Genomic DNA, 17,774 nt, shown 5'->3' on the forward strand with positions numbered 1-17,774 from the left:
TGCTGTAGTGTTGTAGTGTTGCTCAGTGTTATTGTAATGTTGCTGTAGTGTTGTAGTGTTGCTCAGTGTTATTGTAGTGTTGCTGTAGTGTTGCTCAGTGTTATTGTAGTGTTGCTGTAGTGTTGTTGTAATGTTGCTGTAGTGTTGTAGTGTTGTTGTAGTGTTGCTGTAGTGTTGTTGTAATGTTGCTGTAGTGTTATTGTAATGTTGCTGTAGTGTTGTAGTGTTGTTGTAGTGTTGCTGTAGTGTTGTTGTAATGTTGCTGTAGTGTTGTTGTAGTGTTGCTGTAGTGTTGTTGTAATGTTGCTGTAGTGTTGTTGTAGTGTTGCTCAGTGTTATTGTAGTGTTGCTGTAGTGTTGCTCAGTGTTATTGTAGTGTTGCTGTAGTGTTGTTGTAATGTTGCTGTAGTGTTGTAGTGTTGTTGTAGTGTTGCTGTAGTGTTGTAATGTTGCTGTAGTGTTATTGTAATGTTGCTGTAGTGTTGTAGTGTTGCTGTAGTGTTGTTGTAGTGTTGCTGTAGTGTTGTTGTAATGTTGCTGTAGTGTTGTTGTAGTGTTGCTGTAGTGTTGCTGTAGTGTTGCTGTAGTGTTGTTGTAGTGTTGCTGTAGTGTTGCTGTAGTGTTGTTGTAATGTTGCTGTAGTGTTATTGTAATGTTGCTGTAGTGTTGTAGTGTTGCTGTAGTGTTGCTGTAGTGTTGTTGTAATGTTGCTGTAGTGTTATTGTAATGTTGCTGTAGTGTTGTAGTGTTGTTGTAGTGTTGCTGTAGTGTTGTTGTAATGTTGCTGTAGTGTTGTAGTGTTGCTCAGTGTTATTGTAGTGTTGCTGTAGTGTTGCTGTAGTGTTGTTGTAGTGTTGCTCAGTGTTATTGTAGTGTTGTTGTAATGTTGCTGTAGTGTTGTTGTAATGTTGCTGTAGTGTTATTGTAATGTTGCTGTAGTGTTGTAGTGTTGTTGTAATGTTGCTGTAGTGTTGTAGTGTTGTTGTAATGTTGCTGTAGTGTTGTTGTAATGCTGCTGTAGTGTTGTAGTGTTGCTCAGTGTTATTGTAGTGTTGCTGTAGTGTTGCTGTAGTGTTGTAGTGTTGCTCAGTGTTATTGTAGTGTTGTTGTAATGTTGCTGTAGTGTTGTAGTGTTGCTCAGTGTTATTGTAGTGTTGCTGTAGTGTTGCTGTAGTGTTGTAGTGTTGCTCAGTGTTATTGTAGTGTTGTTGTAATGTTGCTGTAGTGTTGTAGTGTTGCTCAGTGTTATTGTAGTGTTGCTGTAGTGTTGCTGTAGTGTTGTAGTGTTGCTCAGTGTTATTGTAGTGTTGTTGTAATGTTGCTGTAGTGTTGTAGTGTTGCTCAGTGTTATTGTAGTGTTGCTGTAGTGTTGTTGTAATGTTGCTGTAGTGTTGTAATGTTGCTGTAATGTTATTGTAATGTTGCTGTAGTGTTGTAGTGTTGCTCAGTGTTATTGTAATGTTGCTGTAGTGTTGTAGTGTTGCTCAGTGTTATTGTAGTGTTGCTGTAATGTTGCTGTAGTGTTGTAGTGTTGCTCAGTGTTATTGTAATGTTGCTGTAGTGTTGCTGTAGTGTTGCTCAGTGTTATTGTAATGTTGCTGTAGTGTTGTAGTGTTGCTCAGTGTTATTGTAGTGTTGCTGTAATGTTATTGTAATGTTGCTGTAGTGTTGTAGTGTTGCTCAGTGTTATTGTAATGTTGCTGTAGTGTTGTAGTGTTGCTCAGTGTTATTGTAGTGTTGCTGTAATGTTGCTGTAGTGTTATTGTAATGTTGCTGTAGTGTTGTAGTGTTGCTCAGTGTTATTGTAATGTTGCTGTAGTGTTGCTCAGTGTTATTGTAATGTTGCTGTAGTGTTGTAGTGTTGCTCAGTGTTATTGTAGTGTTGCTGTAATGTTGCTGTAGTGTTATTGTAATGTTGCTGTAGTGTTGTAGTGTTGCTCAGTGTTATTGTAATGTTGCTGTAGTGTTGCTGTAGTGTTATTGTAATGTTGCTGTAGTGTTGTAGTGTTGCTCAGTGTTATTGTAATGTTGCTGTAGTGTTGCTGTAGTGTTGCTCAGTGTTATTGTAATGTTGCTGTAGTGTTGTAGTGTTGCTCAGTGTTATTGTAATGTTGCTGTAGTGTTGTTGTAATGTTGCTGTAGTGTTGTAGTGTTGTTGTAATGTTGCTGTAGTGTTGTAGTGTTGCTCAGTGTTGCTGTAGTGTTAACATAGGCCAATCCACATAACCCGCACATCGTTGGACTGTGGGAGGAAACCGGAGCACCCGGAGGAAACCCACGCACACACGTGGAGGACATGCAGACTCCGCACAGACAGTGACCCAGCCGGGAATCGAACCTGGGACCCTGGAGCAGTGAAGCATTTATGCTAACCACCATGCTACCGTGCTGCCGCACTGAGTGTTGCTCAGTGTTGCTGTAGTGTTGCTGTAGTGTTGCTGTGGTGTTGTTGTAGTGTTGCTCAGTGTTGCTGTGGTGTTGCTGTGGTGTTGCTGTAGTGTTGCTGTGGTGTTGCTGTTGTTGTTGTGCTCTCTATCCAGGGCTGGCGTAGCCAATGGCCAAACTAGCCAGTCCGCTGGAGTGAGGAAAGAGGTTTTCACCCAGAGGGAGTTTGGAGTCTGGAATGAACTTTCAGTGGGAGTGGTGGGGGCAGGTTCAATCGAGGTATTCAAAAGGCAATTGGATTGCTATTTGAAAAGACAGAACGTGCAAGGTTCCAGGGATAAGGCAGGGGAGAGTGATGAGGCAGGAGGCTCTATCAGAGAGCCAGTGCAGACTCGATGGACCGAATGGCCTCCTTTGGCACGATGAAGAATCAGTGGTCCTGAAGGTGAAAGTTTTGTGTGGGGCCAGCAAAAGAAATTGAGTACGCTGTTCAGGATAACCAATAGGCTCCAGCAGGGGGATGGAAAGGTCTAGAACATCCACGTTTACTGACATCCCTATCGAAAGGGCAGCACGGTAGCATTGTGGATAGCACAATCGCTTCACAGCTCCAGGGTCCCAGGTTCGATTCCGGCTTGGGTCACTGTCTGTGCGGAGTCTGCACATCCTCCCCGTGTGTGCGCGTGGGTTTCCTCCGGGTGCTCCGGTTTCCTCCCACAGTCCAAAGATGTGCAGGTTAGGGGGGTTGGCCGTGATAAATTGCCCTTAGTGTCCAAAATTGCCCTTAGTGTTGGGTGGGGTTACTGGGTTATGGGGATAGGGTGGAGTTGTTGACCTTGGGTAGGGTGCTCTTTCCAAGAGCCGGTGCAGACTCAATGGGCTGAATGGCCTCCTTCTGCACTGTAAATTCTATGAAAATACCTTCTATGAAAGCAATCTTTCCCTAAATTCCCTATCGTATTCCTCATTCTATTTCTGCGACACTTTTCCAAATATGTACAACTGCATCACTATTCCAAAACTGCGGACCAGAAATAAAATATGTCATATAGTCAAGTCCAGCCCATTGTATTGGTTATTGGCTGTGGGAGAGCGCGCAATCTCCACACAGACAGTCACCCGAGGCCGGAATTGAACCCGAGACCCTGGCGCTGTGAGGCAGCAGTGCTAACCACTGTGCCACCGTGGATGTGAAAGATCCTGTCAAATTATTTTGAAGAAAGGCAGGAGGAGTTTTGGGCAGCACGGTAGCATGGTGGTTAGCATAAATGCTTCACAGCTCCAGGGTCCCAGGTTCGATTCCCGGCTGGGTCACTGTCTGTGTGGAGTCTGCACGTCCTCCCCGTGTGTGCGTGGGTTTCCTCTGGGTGTTCCGGTTTCCTCCCACAGTCCAAAGATGTGCGGGTTAGGTGGATTGGCCATGCTAAATTGCCCGTAGCGTCCTAAAAAGTAAGGTTAAGGGCGGGGGTTGTTGGGTTACGGGTATAGGGTGGATACGTGGGTTTGAGTAGGGTGATCATTGCTCGGCACAACATCGAGGGCCGAAGGGCCTGTTCTGTGCTGTACTGTTCTATGTTCTAGTTCTCTCTCCAGTGTCCTCATTTATATTTATCCCTCAGTCAACATCATTGATAAAAGAGATTATCTGCTGTTAACACACTGCAGAGGAGATTCATTAGGTTAATCCCAGAGCTGAAGGGGTTGGATGACGAGGAGAGGTTGAGTAGACTGGGACTGTACTCGTTGGAGTTTAGAAGGATACGGGGGGAGGGGAGGGGGGGGGGGGGGAATCTTATAGAAACGTATAAAAGTATGAAGGGAATAGATAGGATAGATGCGGGCAGGTTGTTTCCACTGGCGGGTGAAAGCAGAACTAGGGGGCACAGTATCGCCATACCTTCACCGACGTTGGGTTAAAATCCTGGAGCTCCCTCCCTAACAGCACTGCGGGTATACCTACACCTCATAGACTACAACAGTTCAAGAAGGTGGCTCATCACCAGCATCTCAAGGGCAACTAACGATGGGCAACAAATGTTGGCCTAGTCAGCGATGCTCACATCACTTTCAAAGATGGCGACCGGACAGGGCTCTGTGCCAGGCTCCAGCTTCCCCCGGTCCAATCTGACAGTCACATCATTGGCAAGTTGGTCTCTGTTTATTTGGAATCTGCTAACACTGGACATGGCTACGGGATCCCACTGTGTGCTCATGTCATCCCCCAGGCTAAGGGCTCACACCAAAGAGGAAAAAATGTCAGCCGAGTTTGGCAGAGCCAGTCGTACCCCATTCAGTCAGCTCCCCCATTGCTTCATACAGTTTGTCCCTCAGCAGTTAAGTCTGTTTGCTTAACAGTAAATTCAGCCCTGGTTAAGACTGCTGCCTCGCTGGTTAATTTAGTTCCCTCACCAGTCCTGTCTCTAGTTAAGTCAGTACCCTCACCCGTTAAGTCAGTCCTCTTTCTCGCTAAATCAGTTCCCTCACCGGCTGTTAAGCTCTGCCGTTGGTTAAGTTGATCCCGGCACAGATTTAATAGAATTTCATAGAATTTACAGTGCAGAAGGAGGCCATTCGGCCCATCGAGTCTGCACCGGCCCTTGGAAAGAGCACCCTACTCAAGCCCACACCTCTACCCTATCCCCATAACCCCACCTAACCTTTTTGGACACTGAGGGCAATTTAGCATGGTCAATCCGCCTAACCGGCACGTCTTTGGACTGTGGGAGGAAACCGGAGCACCCGGAGGAAACCCACGCACACACGGGGAGAACGTGCAGACTCCACACAGACAGTGACCCAAGCCGGGAATCAAACCTGGGACGCTGGAGCTGTTAAGCAACCATGTCTCGATGGGGAGAAAGTAAATTTTGTGGAAATGGTACCAATCAACCCTGACGTTGGTTCTCCCACCAGTTAAGTCTTTTCTACACCCAGGTTGATAGGGTTGTGAAGAAGGCCTATGGTGTGTTGGCCTTTATTGGTAGAGGGATTGAGTTCCGGAGCCATGAGGTCATGTTGCAGTTGTACAAAACTCTAGTACGGCCGCATTTGGAGTATTGCGTACAGTTCTGGTCGCCTCATTATAGGAAGGATGTGGAAGCTTTGGAACGGGTGCAGAGGAGACTTACCAGGATGTTGCCTGGTATGGAGGGAAAATCTTATGAGGAAAGGCTGATGGACTTGAGGTTGTTTTCGTTAGAGAGAAGAAGGTTAAGAGGTGACTTAATAGAGGCATACAAAATGATCAGAGGGTTAGATAGGGTGGACAGCGAGAGCCTTCTCCCGCGGATGGGGGTGGCTAGCACGAGGGGACATAGCCTTAAATTGAGGGGTAATAGATATAGGACAGAGGTCAGAGGTGGGTTTTTTACGCAAAGAGTGGTGAGGCCGTGGAATGCCCTACCTGCAACAGTAGTGAACTCGCCAACATTGAGGGCATTTAAAAGTTTATTGGATAAGCATATGGATGATAATGGCATAGTGTAGATTAGATGGCCTTTAGTTTTTTTTCCATGTCGGTGCTAAACATCGACTGCGCTGTATCGTTCTATGTTCTATGTACACTACTTTCAGGCTGGTATAGGCCTCCACATTGACTTCATCAAAGTGGCCTCCAAGTGGGCCCGATTGTAAAAACAATGTAGTTACAGCTTACCTCTGTCGCGGTTACGTTCTTCTTCCCCTTTGCATGGAGTAGACGCTTGATGTTGTAGACGTTGGTCTCCACGTGTTGAAAGCCGGAAGCCACTCCTCCTTTCTTGTACCTGGTCATAATCACAACAACGCCATGGTTACTACCGCCAGGGAAAGCAGCACTGCAGTCGCCGTGTGGCCCTCTTGGCCATTAATTGCTTCTTCCTCTCCTTGCCACAACCCCGTCCTCCTGACCCTCGACCCCTGACCCCCGCCCCAACTCCTGTCCACGATTGGCTGTCCCTGTTGAAAATGCTGGTTCCTGTGTGGTGACCATCCTCACCCTCGAGAGGCCAAGGCGGTGAACGGCAAACATCAACAGTGACAATTTATGCAGCAACTTCGGAACATCATAAAATGTCCCAAGACCCGACACAGGGTAATCAGGAAAAGGAATTGACACCGAGTCACTAAAGGAAATAAAGGCAATTGGGTGGGGAATGGATTTGATGTCGGTCTGCCATGCTCTGCCCCCTCCAAACTGTTATTATTATAATAACTGGCGTGACGCGTGCTGTTTCAACGGCGTTGGTGCGTCATCGGCCGGCCCACCCACAATGCTCCGCCCCCGATGGGCCAAGTTCACGATGGCACAGGACAGGTGTGGTCCCAGCGGGCAGGAAGCCGGCTGGCTGCAGATTGTGTCCAGCGCCGCCACACTCGGCCAGGATCCGTGTCGCTGGCCGGAGGGGGGGGGGGGGGGGGGGGGGGGGGGGCCTCGGCTAGGGCCGGGGGGGGACTGGCGGGGGGGTGGCCAGGGTGTGAGCTGCGGGGTCGCAGTTTGCGGGTAAGGTTACACGCATAACCGGCGCCACGTTGTACGTCATGACCGCTGCAGGCCGTAAGCCGTGTGTGCATGCACGGCCCGGGACCCGGCCATTCTCCGGCCGTCTCCTGCACGATCCGAGGGCGTTCCACGCGGCGCTGGCGCTAGCTCCTCACCGGTGCCGCAATCGGTGAGGGGTTTGCGCCGATTTGCTGGTCGTGAAACACCGCGGGACCCACGCCGGTGTCAGCACTTAGCCGCAGAAACGGAGAATCCAGCCGAGTATTCCAGCAGTGCTCCCACCGAAACCCTGGACAGGTGCAGCAATATTTCCCTCCCCTTGTACCCCAATCGCCCCCAATGGCCAACAGGCCGCTTCCCGGCCTTCGCTGCGCCCACGTCATCGATTTGTGCTCCCTGTCCCGGTACATCCACGTCCCCCCCGAAACATCAACATTTACAAGTTTCACGCCTTGTAAAACCTACTTTGCTCTTCTGGTCTGACCAGAGTGACTAACCTCACACTTTGCCACATTTGCCGACTTGTTTACCACTCGCTTAGTCAGCCTAGACCCGGCTGCAGCCCCCTCTGTGATCTCCTTGATGTGCCATCAATGAACACAAGACGAGTAGTCAACGTAACTGAGGCTTTAGTAAACTAAACGGAAAGCCTCCTGGCCTCGGATCCCAAAGTGGGGCAGAGGTGGAGACCAGCCACCTTTATACTGAGCCCGAGGGGAGGCGGAGCCATCGGGCAGTGGTTTACCACATTACATGTAATACAGAAGCAGTTTACCACAATACACATATAATATACTACAGTGGGTTACCACACTCCTCACAACTTGACTTTCCCCTGCCTTTGGTTTCTGTCAGTAAGTTGGGATTGGCCCGTTTCCGCGCTATATAATTCACAGAGGGACAGGACCAAGGACCGGAAGGTGAGGGGAGAAGGCACTTTTGGCAATTTTACTCACAGGATGCCAGACTTGAAGTAGCTTTTAAACTCCGGGGACTCATAACCCTGTGTTTCCCGGTACTGTGTAGGCCCTCCCCCGAGGAAATCGTCCAGTTGGGTGACGTACACTGCTGCGGCGCCCTGCTCATCCTGGGATGATTCCTTCCCAATCCAGTAATGGAGGGCTTCAGATGTCCCTCTCGCTGTTTTACTAATCTGCACAGAGGAAATAATTCGCTTAATTAGTGCCCCCGTTCAACAACAAGCTTTTATTGTGCACCCTTAACGTGGCAAAATTATCCTAAAGAACTCCAGAGGAGTTGATCTGCCGTCAATGAACACAGGACGAGTGGCGAACGTAACTGAGGCTTTAATACAATAAACAGAAAGCCTCCTGGCCTCGGATCCCAAACTGCATCAGAGGCGGAGACCAGCCACCTTTATACTGAGCACAAGGGGAGGGGTTAGTGTGTGTGTGTGGGGGGGGGGGTTAGTGTGTGTGGGGGGGGGGCGGGTTAGTGTGTGTGGGGGGGGGTTAGTGTGTGTGGGGGGGGGGGTTAGTGTGTGTGGGGGGGGGGGGGTTAGTGTGTGTGGGAAGGGGTTAGTGTGTGTGGGGGGGGGGTTAGTGTGTGTGGGGGGGGCGGGTTAGTGTGTGTGGGAAGGGGTTAGTGTGTGTGTGGGGGGTTAGTGTGTGTGTGTGGGGGGGGGGGGGTTAGTGTGTGGGGGGGTGTTAGTATGTGTGTGGTTGGTTAGTGTGTGTGGGGGGGTTAGTGTGTGTGTGGGGGGGGTTATTGTGTGTGGGGGGGGTTAGTGTGTGTGGGGGGGGTTAGTGTGTGTGGGGGGGTTTAGTGTGTGTGGGGGGGTTAGTGTGTGGGGGGGGTTAGTGTGTGGGGGGGGGGTTAATGTGTGTGGGGGGGTTAGTGTGTGTGGGGGGGGTTAGTGTGTGTGGGGGGGGTTAGTGTGTGGGGGGGGTTAGTGTGTGTGGGGGGGGTTAGTGTGTGTGGGGGGGGTTAGTGTGTGTGGGGGGGGGTTAGTGTGTGTGGGGGGGGTTAGTGTGTGTGGGGGGGTTAGTGTGTGTGGGGGGGGTTAGTGTGTGTGGGGGGGTTAGTGTGTGTGTGTGGGGGGTTAGTGTGTGTGGGGGGGTTAGTGTGTGGGGGGGGTAAGTGTGTGGGGGGGGTATAGTGTGTGTGTGGGGGGGGGTAGTGTGTGGGGGGGGGGGTTAGGTGTGTGGGGGGGGTTAGTGTGGTGGGGGGGTTAGTGTGTGTGGGGGGGGTTAGTGTGTGTGGGGGGGGTTAGTGTGTGTGGGGGGGGGGGTTAGTGTGTGTGGGGGGGTTAGTGTGTGTGGGGGGGTTAGTGTGTGTGGGGGGGGGGTTAGTGTGTGTGGGGGGGGGTTAGTGTGGTGGGGGGGGTTAGTGTGTGTGGGGGGGGTTAGTGTGTGTGGGGGGGTTAGTGGGTGTGGGGGGGGTTATTGTGAGTGGGGGGGGTTAGTGTGTGTGGGGGGGGGTTAGTGTGTGTGGGGGGGTTAGTGTGTGTGGGGGGGTTAGTGTGTGTGGGGGGGTTAGTGTGTGTGGGGGGGTTAGTGTGTGGGGGGGGTTAGTGTGTGTGTGGGGGGGTTAGTGTGTGTGGGGGTGGGGTTAGTGTGTGTGGGGGGTTAGTGTGTGTGGGGGGGGTTAGTGTGTGTGGGGGGGGTTAGTGTGTGTGGGGGGGGCTAGTGTGTGTGGGGGGGTTTAGTGTGTGTGGGGGGGGGTTAGTGTGTGTGGGGGGGTTAGTGTGTGTGAAGGGGGGTTAGTGTGTGTGTGGGGGGGTTAGTGTGTGGGGGGGGTTAGTGTGTGTGTGGGGGGTTAGTGTGTGTGGGGGGGGTTAGTGTGTGTGGGGGGTTAGTGTGTGTGGGGGGGGGTTAGTATGGGGGGGGGGGTTAGTGTGTGTGGGGGGGGTTAGTGTGTGGGGGGGTTAGTGTGTGTGGGGGGTTAGTGTGTGTGTGGGGGTTAGTGTGTGTGGGGGGGTTAGTGTGTGTGTGGGGGGGGGTTAGTGTGTGTGGGGGGGGGTTAGTGTGTGTGGGGGGGTTAGTGTGTGTGGGGGGGTTAGTGTGGGGGGGGTTAGTGTGTGTGGGGGGGTTATTCTGTGTGTGTGTGTGGGGGTTAGTGTGTGGGGGGGGTCAGTGTTTGTGGGGGGTCAGTGTGTGTGGGGGGTGTTAGTGTGTGTGGGGGGTTAGTGTGTGTGGGGGGGTTAGTGTGTGTGGGGGGGTTAGTGTGTGGGGGGTTAGTGTGTGTGGGGGGGGTTAGTGTGTGTGGGGGGGTTAGTGTGTGTGGGGGGTTAGTGTGTGTGGGGGGGTTATTCTGTGTGTGTGTGTGGGGGTTAGTGTGTGGGGGGGGTCAGTGTTTGTGGGGGGTCAGTGTGTGTGGGGGGTTAGTGTGTGTGGGTGGGGGTTATTGTGTGTGCGGGGGTGGTTAGTGTGTGTGGGGGGGTTATTGTGTGTGGGGGGTTATTGTGTGTGGGGGGGGTTAGTGTGTGTGGGGGGGGTTACTGTGTGTGGGGGGTCAGTGTTTGTGAGGGGTCAGTGTTTGTGGGGGGTCAGTGTGTGTGGGGGGTCAGTGTGTGTGGGGGGGTTAGTGTGTGTGAGGGGTCAGTGTTTGTGAGGGGTCAGTGTTTGTGGGGGGTCAGTGTGTGTGGGGGGTTAGTGTGTGTGTGAGGGGTCAGTGTTTGTGGGGGGTCAGTGTTTGTGGGGGGTCAGTGTGTGGGGGGGGGTTATTGTGTGTGTGTGTGGGGGGGTTATTGTGTGTGGGGGGTCAGTGTTTGTGAGGGGTCAGTGTTTGTGGGGGGTCAGTGTTTGTGGGGGGGGTTAGTGTGTGTGTGAGGGGTCAGTGTTTGTGGGGGGTCAGTGTTTGTGGGGGGTCAGTGTGTGGGGGGGGGTTATTGTGTGTGTGTGGGGAGGGGTTAGTGTGTGTGGGGGGGGTCAGTGTGTGTGGGGGGGTTAGTGTGTGTGGGTGGGGGGGGGTTAGTGTTTGTGGGGGGGTCAGTGTGTGTGGGGGGGGGTTAGTGTGTGTGGGGGGGTTAGTGTGTGTGGGCGGCTCTGGGGAGGCGGAGCCATTGGCAGTGTTTTGCCACCTGACAGATAATCCAGTGGCCATTACCACAATACACATATTGGACATTACAGTGGTTTATTCCAGGAGTGCACGGTGAGGGAATTCGCCGCAGCGGGGAGAGTAGCAGAGGTGATGAACAGCTTGGTGGAAGAAGTGGTCTTAATGGATTTCCTAATCGAGGAGAGACAGCCAGAGAAACGGAGAGGTTTAGGGGGAGAATTCGGATCTTAGGGCTTGATAGCTGAAGGCAAACTGACCATGCTGGAATGTTAAAGATCAGGGAGGCTGGAATTGGAGGAATGTAAGATCTCAGGGAATTGTAGGCAATGAGGAGGTTGCGGAGATAGGGGGAAGGATTTCGGGTTGCGACCAAATAAGGGACCCAACCCCGCACTCTCTGGGGAACAGTGATCCGTCATTGCCCCCGAATCGGCCATTTACTGGCGAGAGGGTGGGCTTGGTTTTAAATGAAGGACAGCGGATGGTCTTTCCGAGGTGGAGGGCCAATAGGACAAGGCCCAATGGAGGGTCCTTCAGCACAGAGGGAGGCCCAGACTTGATGCTGCAGGTAACGGAGAGGGAGTGCAGAGGGAGAAAGAGAGACTGAGGGAGAGAGAGAAAGTGAGGGAGAGAAACTGAGGGAGAGAGAGACGAAGGGAGAGAGAACAAAGAACAAAGAAAATTACAGCACAGGAACAGGCCCTTCGGCCCTCCCAGCCTGCGCCGATCCAGATCCTTTATCTAAACCTGTTGCCTATTTTCCAAGGATCTACTTCCCTCTGCTCCCCGCCCGTTCATATATCTGTCTAGATGCATCTTAAATGATGCTGTCGTGCCCGCGTCTACCACCTCCGCTGGTAAAGCGTTCCAGGCACCCACCACCCTCTGCGTAAAAAACTTTCCACGCACATCTCCCTTAAACTTTCCCCCTCTCACCTTGAAATCATGACCCCTTGTAACTGACACCCCCACTCTTGGGAAAAGCTTGTTACTGTCCACCCTGTCCATACCTCTCATAATTTTGTAGACCTCAATCAGGTCCCCCCTTAACCTCCGTCTTTCCAACGTAAACAATCCTAATCTATTTAACCTTTCTTCATAGCTAGCACCCTCCATACCAGGCAATATCCTGGTGAACCTCCTCTGCACCCTCTCTAAAGCATCCACATCCTTCTGGTAATGTGGCGACCAGAACTGCACACAGTATTCCAAATGTGACCTAGCCAAAGTCCGATACAACTGTAACATGACCTGCCGACTCTTGTACTCAATACCCCGTCCGATGAAGGCAAGCATGCTGTATGGCTTCTTGACCACTCTATCGACCTGCATTGCCACCTTCAGGGTACAATGGACCTGAACTCCCAGATCTCTCTGTACATCAATTTTCCCGAAGACCCTTCCATTGACCATATAGTCCGCTCTTGAATTAGATCTTCCAAAATGCATCACCTCGCATTTGCCTGGATTGAACTCCATCTGCCATTTCTCTGCCCAACTCTCCAATCTATCTATATTTTGCTGTATTCTCTGACAGTCCTCCTCGCTATCTGCAACTCAACCAATCTTAGTATCACCTGCAAACTTGTGCCTCCTGTAGCTGGAACCAGAATGGCTGCAGCATCGGCGAGCTCACACATTTATACTCCACCTACTGGGCGGAGCCAGCAGGCAGGGATTTACCCATGTACCTCTAATATACGGGCAGTGCCGTAATACATACAATATACCACTAGTGGTGTTCACCACAGAGAGCGAGACAGAGAGACTGAGCGATAGAGTGACTGAGCGAGAGAGAGACTGAGCGAGAGAGAGACTGAGCGAGAGAGAGACTGAGGGGGAGAGAGACTGAGGGAGAGAGAGAGACTGAGAGAGAGGGAGGACTGAGGGAGAGAGAGAGACTGAGGGAGAGAGAGACTGAGGGAGAGAGAGAGACAGAGAGAGGGAGACTGAGGGAGAGAGAGAGACTGAGGGAGAGAGAGAGACTGAGAGAGACTGAGGGAGAGAGATACTGAGAGAGAGGGAGACAGAGAGAGGGAGACTGAGGGAGAGAGAGACTGAGGGAGTGAGAGAGACTGAGAGAGAGAGAGAGAGAGAGACTGAGGGAGAGAAAGACTGAGGGAGAGAAAGAGGGAGACTGAGGGAGAGAGAAAGAGAGAGAGTCTGAGGGAGAGAGAGAGACTGAGAGAGAGGGAGACTGAGGGAGAGAGAGAGACTGAGAGAGAGAGACTGAGGGAGAGAGAGAGACTGAGAGAGAGAGAGACTGAGGGAGAGAGAGACTGAGGGAGAGAGAGAGACAGAGAGAGAGAGACAGAGAGAGAGAGAGACTGGGGGAGAGAGAGACTGAGGGAGAGAGAGAGACTGAGAGAGAGAGAGTCTGAGAGAGAGAGACTGAGGGAGAGAGAGAGACAGAGAGAGAGAGAGAGAGACTGGGGGAGAGAGACTGAGGGAGAGAGACAGAGAGAGAGAGAGACTGAGAGGGAGAGAGAGACTGAGAGAGAGAGAGAGACTGAGGGAGAGAGAGACTGAGGGAGAGAGAGACTGAGGGGGAGAGAGACTGAGAGGGAGAGAGAGAGACTGAGAGAGAGAGAGACTGAGAGGGGGAGAGAGACTGAGGGAGAGAGAGAGACTGAGGGAGAGAGAGAGGGAGAGAGACTGAGGGAGAGAAAGAGGGAGACTGAGGGAGAGAGAAAGAGAGAGAGTCTGAGGGAGAGAGAGAGACTGAGAGAGAGGGAGACTGAGCGAGAGAGAGAGAGAGAGAGAGACTGAGGGAGAGAGAGAGACTGAGCGAGAGAGAGAGACTGAGCGAGAGAGAGACTGAGCGAGAGAGAGAGAGAGAGGACTGAGAGGACTGAGGAGCAGAGAGAGAATGAAGAGAGAAGAGCACTGAGAGGAGAAGAGACTGGAGAGAGAGACAGAGTAGGAGAGAGAGACTGAGGAGAGAGAGTGAGGGATGAGAGAGAGGGGTGGACCCCTGGACGGATGACGAGAAAGAGAGAGAGACTGAGAGAGAAAGAGACTGAGGGAGAAAGAGACTGAGGGAGAGAGAGACTGAGGGAGAGAGAGACTGAGAGAGAGAGACTGAGGGAGAGAGAGACTGAGGGAGAGAGAAAGAGAGAGAGTCTGAGGGAGAGAGAGAGACTGAGAGAGAGAGAGACTGGGGGAGAGAGAGACTGAGGGAGAGAGAGAGACTGAGAGAGAGAGAGACTGGGGGAGAGAGAGACTGAGGGAGAGAGAGAGACAGAGAGAGAGAGAAACTGGGGGAGAGAGAGACTGGGGGAGAGAGAGACTGAGGGAGAGAGAGACTGGGGGAGAGAAAGAGGGAGACTGAGGGAGAGAGAGAGACTGAGAGAGAGAGAGACTGGGGGAGAGAGAGACTGAGGGAGAGAAAGAGGGAGACTGAGGGAGAGAGAAAGAGAGAGAAAGAGAGACAGACTCCACCTTGAGGCTCATGTGGAGCATAAATGGCAGCATGGGTGAATAAAAAGATCAGTCACTTTGATTGGAGCTCTTTCAGGACTAGGTACGGTTCATTGGAAGGGGAGGTGGAGTCAGACAGAGATTCAGATCTTATGAATATTGTTTACTAAATCCAGCTTTCTCTGCAATTTCTCTTCTTTATACTTACAATACAGTATCAGATAACAGTCGCCTTCGAAAAAAGTCCCGTAAGCCTTTGGAGGGAGGGGGACTACCTCCATTTTCTGTAAAACATTCATTGCTCAGATTAGAAAGACTTGCATTTGTGTAGCACCTTTTACCACCCCATGACTTTGAAGTCGGCCCTAGTAACCGTTGTTGTCACCTAGGAACAGGGCAGTCCATTTCTGCACAGCAAGATACCATAAACAGCAGAATAACTGGAAAACCTGACTTATTTTGGGTGATGTTGATTGAGGGATAAATATTGGCCAGGACACGAGGAAAGCTGTCTCTCTCTCTCCCTCCCTCACTTTCTCTCTCCCTCAGTCTCTCTCTCTACCTCCCTCACTTTCTCTCTCCCTCAGTCTCTCTCTCTCCCTCCCTCACTTTCTCTCTCCCTCGGTCTCTCTCTCTACCTCCCTCACTTTCTCTCTCCCTCAGTCTCTCTCTCTACCTCCCTCACTTTCTCTCTCCCTCAGTCTCTCTCTCTCCCTCCCTCACTTTCTCTCTCCCTCGGTCTCTCTCTCTCTCCCTCCCTCACTTTCTCTCTCCCTCGGTCTCTCTCTCTCTCCCTCCCTCACTTTCTCTCTCCCTCGGTCTCTCTCTCTACCTCCCTCACTTTCTCTCTCCCTCAGTCTCTCTCTCCCTCAGTCTCTCTCCGTCCCTCACTTTCTCTCTCCCTCGGTCTCTCTCTCCCTCCCTCACTTTCTCTCTCCCTCGGTCTCTCTCTCCCTCCCTCACTTTCTCTCTCCTCGGTCTCTCTCTCCCTCCCTCAGTCTCTCTCTCTCCCTCCCTCACTTTCACTCTCCCTCAGTCTCTCTCTCTACCTCCCTCACTTTCTCTCTCCCTCGGTCTCTCTCTCCCTCCCTCACTTTCTCTCTCCTTCAGTCTCTCTCTCTCCCTCGGTCTCTCTCTCTCCCTCAGTCTCTCTCTCTCCCTCAGTCTCTCTCTCTCCCTCAGTCTCTCTCTCTCCCTCCCTCACTTTCTCTCTCCTCGGTCTCTCTCTCCCTCCCTCACTTTATCTCTCCTTCAGTCTCTCTCGCTCCCTCGGTCTCTCTCTCTCTCTCCCTCCCTCATTTTCTCTCTCCCTCACTTTCTCCCACCCTCAGTCTCTCCCTCTCCCTCCCTCACTTTCTCTCTCCCTCAGTCTCTCTCTCCTTCCCTCACTTTCTCTCTCCTTCAGTCTGTCTCTCTCCCTCCCTCACTTTCTCTCTCCTTCAGTCTCTCCCTCTCCCTCCCTCACTTTCTCTCTCCCTCAGTCTCTCTCTCCTTCCCTCACTTTCTCTCTCCTTCAGTCTGTCTCCCTCCCTCCCTCACTTTCTCTCTCCTTCAGTCTCTCTCTCCCTCCCTCACTTTCTCTCTCCCTCGGTCTCTCTCTCCCTCCCTCCCTCCCTCACTTTCTCTCTCCCTCGGTCTCTCTCTCTCTCCCTCCCTCACTTTCTCTCTCCCTCGGTCTCTCTCTCTCTCTCCCTCACTTTCTCTCGCCCTCAGTCTCTCTCTCCCGACCTCACTTTCTCTCTCCCTCGGTCTCTCTCTCCCTCCCTCACTTTCTCTCTCCCTCGGTCTCTCTCTCCCTCCCTCCCTCACTTTCTCTCTCCCTCGGTCTCTCTCTCTCTCCCTCCCTCACTTTCTCTCTCCCTCGGTCTCTCTCTCTCTCTCCCTCACTTTCTCTCTCCCTCACTTTCTCTCTCCTTCAGTCTCTCTCTCTCCCTCAGTCTCTCTCGCTCCCTCAGTCACTCTTTCTCTCTCTGTCACTCTTTCTCTCTCTGTCACTCTTTCTCTCTCTGTCACTCTTTCTCTCTCTGTCACTCCCTCTCTTTTGCCTGCAGCCTCAGACCTGGGCCTCCCTCTGTGCTGAAGGAGCCCCCATTGGGCCTTGCGCTGTCCTTCATTTCAAGCCGAGCCCACTCCCTCGCCACTCTTGCCGATTAAGGCGAGTCAGCGTCATTTCAACAGAGAACTCTCTGGAAGCTGCCGTGTTAGAAGATTCCCGGCTCAATCTCCTTCCCTCCCCAGCTCCAAAATTATTTTCCTCTGGATGTCCTGTTTTGGTCGCATATAGTGGGGTGTTTCTTGGTACCGAGAGCAACCCTACTGTTAAAGGGGACTCTTATTGACGGGCCTCGGTGAGGGAGGGCGATGGAGTGGGGGAGTGGGGGAGGGGGGAGGGATGGAGGGGGGGAGGGGGGAGGGGGAGGGGGGTGGAGTGGGGGGAGGGGGGGAGGGGAAGGGGGTGGAGTGGGGGAGGGAGGGGGAGGGGTGGGGGAGGGGGGGGTGGAGTGGGGGAGGGTGGGGGAGAGGGGATGGAGTGGGGGAGGGGGAGGGGGGTGGAGTGGGGGAGGGTGGGGGAGGGGGGATGGAGTGGGGGAGGGGAGATGGAGTGGGGGAGGATGGTGGAGTGGGGGAGAGAGGTGGAGTGGGGGAGGGTGGGGGAGGGGGTATGGAGTGGGGGAGGGGGGTGGAGTGGAGGAGGGAGATGGAGTGGGGGTGGGGGAGGGGGATGGAGTGTGGGGAGGGGGTGGTGTGGGTGAGGGAGGTGGAGTGGGGGAGGGAGATGGAGTGGGGGAGGGGGGATGGAATGGGGGAGGGGGGATGGAGTGGGGGACGGTGGTGGAGTGGGGGAGGGGGATGGAGTGGGGGAGGGTGGTGGAGTGGGGATGGAGTGGGGGAGAGAGATGGAGTGGGGGAGGGAGGATGGAGTGGGGGGAGGGAGATGGAGTGGGGGGGTGGAGTGGGGAAGGGGGGATGGAGATGGAGGGGGGCGAGGGGTGGAGGGTGGCGGAGGGTGGCGGAGTGGGGGAGGGAGATGGAGTGGGGGAGGAAGATGGAGTGGGGGAGGATGGTGGAGTGGGGGAGGGAGGTGGAATGGGGAGGGAGGTGGAGTGGGGGAGGGTGGCGGAGTGGGGGAGGGAGATGGAGTGGGGGTGGGGAAGGGGGATGGAGTGGGGGAGGGGGGGTGGAGTGGGGGAAGGTGGTGGAGTGGGGATGGAGTGGGGGAGGAGGAGTGGGAGAGGGAGATGGAGTGGGGGAGGGAGGATGGGGAGGGGGATGGAGTGGGGAGGGAGATGGAGTGGGGGAGGGGGAGGAGTGAGGAAGAGAGGTGGAGTGGGGGAGGGAGATGGAGTGGGGAGGGAGATGGAGTGGGGGAGGGGGTGGAGTGGGGGAGGGGGGTGGAGTGGGGGAGGGGGGATGGAGTGGGGGAGGGAGGGTGGAGTGGGGGAGGGAGGATGGAGTGGGGGAGGGA

The 17,774-nt window shown here is 53.1% G+C and overlaps 1 protein-coding gene across 2 annotated transcripts in view; it reads right to left on the reverse strand.

Annotated features, from left to right (window-relative positions):
• The window catches only part of vill (villin-like), a 150,213-nt gene that overhangs the window by 72,886 nt on the left and 59,553 nt on the right, over positions 1-17,774 (reverse strand). For both annotated transcript variants that reach the window (XM_038798570.1, XM_038798569.1), the window contains exons 3-5: positions 14,518-14,592; positions 7,822-8,018; positions 6,041-6,149 (exon numbers count right to left, since the gene is read on the reverse strand). In XM_038798570.1, the coding sequence (XP_038654498.1) occupies positions 6,041-6,149; positions 7,822-8,018; positions 14,518-14,592 (381 nt within the window). The remainder of the gene's footprint in view (positions 1-6,040; positions 6,150-7,821; positions 8,019-14,517; positions 14,593-17,774) is intronic.

Source organism: Scyliorhinus canicula, chromosome 5, assembly GCF_902713615.1.
Source record: "Scyliorhinus canicula chromosome 5, sScyCan1.1, whole genome shotgun sequence".
In the NCBI taxonomy this organism is placed as follows: Eukaryota; Metazoa; Chordata; class Chondrichthyes; order Carcharhiniformes; family Scyliorhinidae; genus Scyliorhinus; species Scyliorhinus canicula.